Source organism: Thunnus albacares, chromosome 22 (assembly GCF_914725855.1).
Source record: "Thunnus albacares chromosome 22, fThuAlb1.1, whole genome shotgun sequence".
In the NCBI taxonomy this organism is placed as follows: domain Eukaryota; kingdom Metazoa; phylum Chordata; class Actinopteri; order Scombriformes; family Scombridae; genus Thunnus; species Thunnus albacares.
In genome coordinates this window covers 14,351,524-14,355,964 of record NC_058127.1, presented here as the reverse complement: position 1 = coordinate 14,355,964, position 4,441 = coordinate 14,351,524, and the positions used below count along the sequence as shown (strand labels likewise).

The following is a 4,441-nucleotide window of genomic DNA, read 5'->3' as shown; positions in this document are numbered from 1 at the left end:
CAAATCTAAACAGGAAGTGCCTTTGATTGAACTCTGAACACAGAACAACACACCAAGACTTGTATCATGACCCTGCATCATCAAGCACAAGAGCTTTAATGTTGCATGTAAACGTGGGTTAAGCTATTCTGCCGGTTAGAGTTCAGTCTCTCTGCTAGGTAGTTGTGTTGTTGACTAGCTGGTTAGCTTGTGTGAAATAATGCTGTAGCTCCCCCTGCAGCTTCTTGTCAATCCAGACTGGGATTTATCTGTGGATACACTCTAAATGTACAATATGTATGTAAATATTAAGTGGGGTGTTCCTTCCTTCTGAACAGTAGTAGTGCTTTTAATAAAAAAAACAACAACAATGTGTGTCTTTGTAGCTAGGTACGGTAACAAGGGAGAAAAACACAAGGCGAATGTGAAATACTCAAAGGTAGACATGAAAAATAAGTGTTTTTCTTCTCAAGTGGGAAATAAATTCTCATCCTAGAAAAATAAGGGGTTCGGAGGTATATTTAAGGGCAACAAACTTCTTTATTTTTACAGCAACCAGTGCAAAAGCAAACACTTATTTCCATAATGTGGAAAATGTAGTCGAGTCCCTTAAAAACACAAACATGCAGACTTAAAAGTTTTAAGACCATCACGGCACGATATCTAAAGCTCACATGTCCCCGAGGCTCAGGAGTCCACGTACAGCATCTCCCTCTGAATCTGAGAGCTTTCGATCCTTCACTCCTGACAAATCTCCAAAGACAATCGATCCGCTCGTTACCAGAGAAGACGACGCCGGATACTCCTTAGGAATGTCATCTGTATTCCTGCCTTCAACAGACGTAACCTCCGTCCATCCTCCATCCTCCCTGACACGACTAAAGCCAACGTAGCCGACGTGGTTTTGAGTAGGACGAGCGGGTATTAACGCCTCACATCCTTGTTGGGTTTGAACCCTGAGCTTGTCCTCCTCCGTCAGGCTAAAGCGACTCAAGAGTGTGTCAGCTGCCTCAAGCTCCACATCGGACCAACGTCTTTCCTGTTGTACCTGACTCATCAAACCAGCCTCCATCGGATGTTGCGGATCGCTGTAGAAAGGGTCGTCTAATTCCTCAACTAAGGTGGGGTCTGTACATTCAGAGGGACTACACAATGAGCTGGTGTCCATGTTGTCCACTAGTGGCTCTGAAAGACCGGAGGAGTCCATGTGCAGAGCAGTAAGGGTCTCATCTCTCTGTAAAGGCTCATGGTGGTGCAGTTTTAGGAGGTTAGTGATGGCCTGGTCCTCCTCCTGGGTGAGCTGGAGGACCACCCAGCTTGGCTGCGTTGTCGGGTGGATGATGTGGATTCTCCAGGAGCTGCTGCCCAAGTCTCTGATGGAGTGTGTCCCAGATCTGAAGGGGTCCGGACGGTTTGGTGGAGCCAAGGAGGCGGACATAACCGGTGGTGGAGTGTTGAGCTGGAAACGATCAAAGGACTGATGGAAAGAAACAACAGGTTTTAATAAAAGTGTTAAAATGTAAAAATGATTTGTTTTTATACCAAAGAGGGTCACAAAGACACAAATGATCAAACGTAATCACCGCTTTTAGGATGGAGTTAAGATTTTATTCAGAATTTCTGATGTTTCGCCTCAAAAAATGGCAGGAAAGTATCACCTGACATCTGGATTTAATTTGGGCAAAAACAGTGAATCTGTGGGATTAAAGTCAGCGGGGATGAGTTCAGTTTCAACACCACTGTGTGATTTACCTCGTTTAAAATGATACATTTTAGAGCTGCAACAACTAGTCGATTAATTGATTAGTTGATGGACAGAATTAATCAGTAACTATTTTGATAATCGAATTTAGTTTAGGTTTTTTTTTTGCAAAAATGCCCAAACTTTCCTGTTTTTATTTGTCATACATGATGTAAACTGAATGTTTTTGAGTTTTGGACAAAACAAGATATCTTGAAGACATCTCCTTTGACTCTGGGAAATTGTGAGGATAATTTTTCACTATTTTCTTACATTTTATTGGTCATGATTAGTCAAGAAAACGATTAATCGATAATGTAAATAATCATTCACAAAATGTCTTCTGCAACTTTAAAACACATTAAACTGTCAGTTTCTATATCCCAACCACAGTGACATAACAAGGTCATCCTACTCGACACGGCAATATTTACATTAACAGGAGTGCATTTTTTTTATAATTGTTACACAGTTCTCACTCTTTCATTCCCACTCCCCATTTCCTGTTATTGTCCTGTAATCTTCTGTACTGTCCAATAAGTTAAAGGATTTTGATGCTTTTACAAAATACAATCACAAGTCTTTGATAATGAAAAGTGGAGAGCTGTCGCTGTGTCCTGACTGCTGAAACACACCACCTCCTTCTTTGCTTTTGGTCTCAATTTCCTCCCACCCGCCCCCCTGGTCAGGGTCTTAATTCTGTCTGACAGGACTGATCCAATCTTATTAAACGTCTTCGTCTGTCTGAGCCCTTCCATAAGCTCTACTCCCCCTCATCCACAGATCACAAAGGGCAGGCTGGACCAGGGACCAGGGAACCCCACGTAGACCCTCCCTTATCATCTCAGCCTGTGCTCATTACGTTCTCATAATTTGGATCCACTTTTGAACTGAATGTGTCACATCAGGACCCATCAGTATCTGAAACGATGCTGAGGTGAAATCCTGCTCTGACTGCAGAGAGAGAGACCTCTGCATGCTGCTGCATTTCAGATTAAATTTGATTACTTTGTGTGGTTTAATCTTACTGACATACCTATTTTATATTTCTAATGTTTTGCATTAATTTGTCCATTTACAGTCATCACAACTAGGCTGCAATCTGCAGATTATTTTGTAAATTAATCCTTATATCGTTTAGCCTTTAAAATGTCAGAAAATAGTATAGTTTCAAACAGCTAACGTATTCAAATTGCTAATTTTTTTCAACCAACAGTCCAAAACACAAGATTTTTAGGTAACTATCATATATATAAGAAAGAAAAGCATTAAATACATCACATTTCAGAAGCTGGAACCAGTGAATATTGGGCATTTATGCTCGGAAAATAACTAAAATGATTAATTGATTGCTAAAGTAGTTGGCGATTAATTTTCTGTTGATCGACTAATCGAATAAACTACTAGTCACTGTATCTTTAACAATAATGTAACAGAAAGTAACTAACAAAAAACGATTATCAGTATTATGCAGGTTGATTAGAGCCATAAAGATAATTGTAGCATTTGAAAACAAAAGTAAATGTTTTTCTATTGTGCAGGACTCAATTTATTCTACTCATGATCTTGGGATATGAGTCATCTTCAGACCTGATCTTATGTGGATCTTGGCTGGAGTCCAGGTTTTTGGGTGGGGAGAAAAATGACCAAAAGTTTCCTTAAAATCATCTAATCCCTCTTAAACATTGGAGTTCATCAAAGTGTGTTTATTTGTCAGATTGTCGGTGTATGAATGACTGTGTTCATGCACTTTTTTGGATGTGGTCTTACAGTACGAACACCTACCCTGAACTGGCTCACTGTGTTGGGGATCCTCCTCCCACAGTGCATGGTGGGGTCAGTGTAGAAGAGCTCTGGTGGGATGATAGGAAGCACTGGAGGGGAGACACACACACACACACACACACACACACAGTTATTAAAGCTGCACAGCTGGATGAAGCACAAACACAGATCATTTAGGTGAATCTGACTCACCTGTTTGGGTGTTAAAGCTGCTGTGATGATGTGCAGAACCTGCAGACATGTACAGAGGCAGAAAGGAAGGATGGTGCAGGGTCCTGTTGGAGAGGGGAGGCAGGACTGGCTGTCTGGGACTCTGTTTGAGGAGAAAATCTGTCACCACTACCGTGCAGGGTCGACTTTGTTTACAACTTTTGTAAATTTAGTGATTTAGAAAACTTACAGGTGAAGGTTCTTCATTGTAGTTCATGGTTGACTTTTCTGTTTAGCTTCTCAGCACGGAGAGAATCAAAAAGTTACACCGACTTTACATATTTGTGTCTAGAGGAAAAAATTAACACGCCTGTCAGCGGCAGGAAGAGACATATAACGCCCCCTGCTGGTTGGCTTAAAGACATGCAAGTATTTAAAGATCTGTTTAAATATGTTAAAGTCCCAAACTCAACTGTATAAGTTGAAGTTTAGTTTTGTCATTTATACACTCATAAGGGAAGCATAAAGAGAGATTAAATGTCATTACAACAAAGATATATGGACGTGTGCAAAAAAAAATCGGTACAAGACAATATATTGACATACTTGCAGACTCCACACAGTTTCACACATTCTCACTTCTTCAAAAGTATGTCCATGCTTGTAGATTTTCCTCCCTTTTAGTTATGCTCTTGAGTTAAGCCAAATCTGATTAGTAATAGACTTTACAGCAGACATTTTGACTTATCATTGGAAAGGCACAGGTGTTGCTCAGATCCATTAAGT

General features: G+C 40.5%; 1 protein-coding gene across 2 annotated transcripts; it reads right to left on the bottom strand.

Annotated features, from left to right (window-relative positions):
- Positions 1 to 503: 503 nt before the first annotated feature.
- Positions 504 to 4,047, bottom strand: LOC122973422. Of its 2 annotated transcripts, XM_044340908.1 has the most exons (5): positions 3,906 to 4,047; positions 3,698 to 3,818; positions 3,506 to 3,594; positions 815 to 1,456; positions 504 to 784 (listed from the first exon to the last, which is right to left on the bottom strand). In XM_044340908.1, the coding sequence occupies exons 1-5, from the start codon at positions 3,930 to 3,932 to the stop codon at positions 650 to 652; spliced, it is 1,014 nt and encodes a 337-aa protein (XP_044196843.1). In that variant the 5' UTR covers positions 3,933 to 4,047; the 3' UTR covers positions 504 to 649. The 2 variants fall into 2 exon arrangements, with proteins under 2 accessions (XP_044196843.1, XP_044196842.1); XM_044340907.1 differs by having other exon boundaries at positions 504 to 1,456.
- Positions 4,048 to 4,441: the final 394 nt, after the last annotated feature.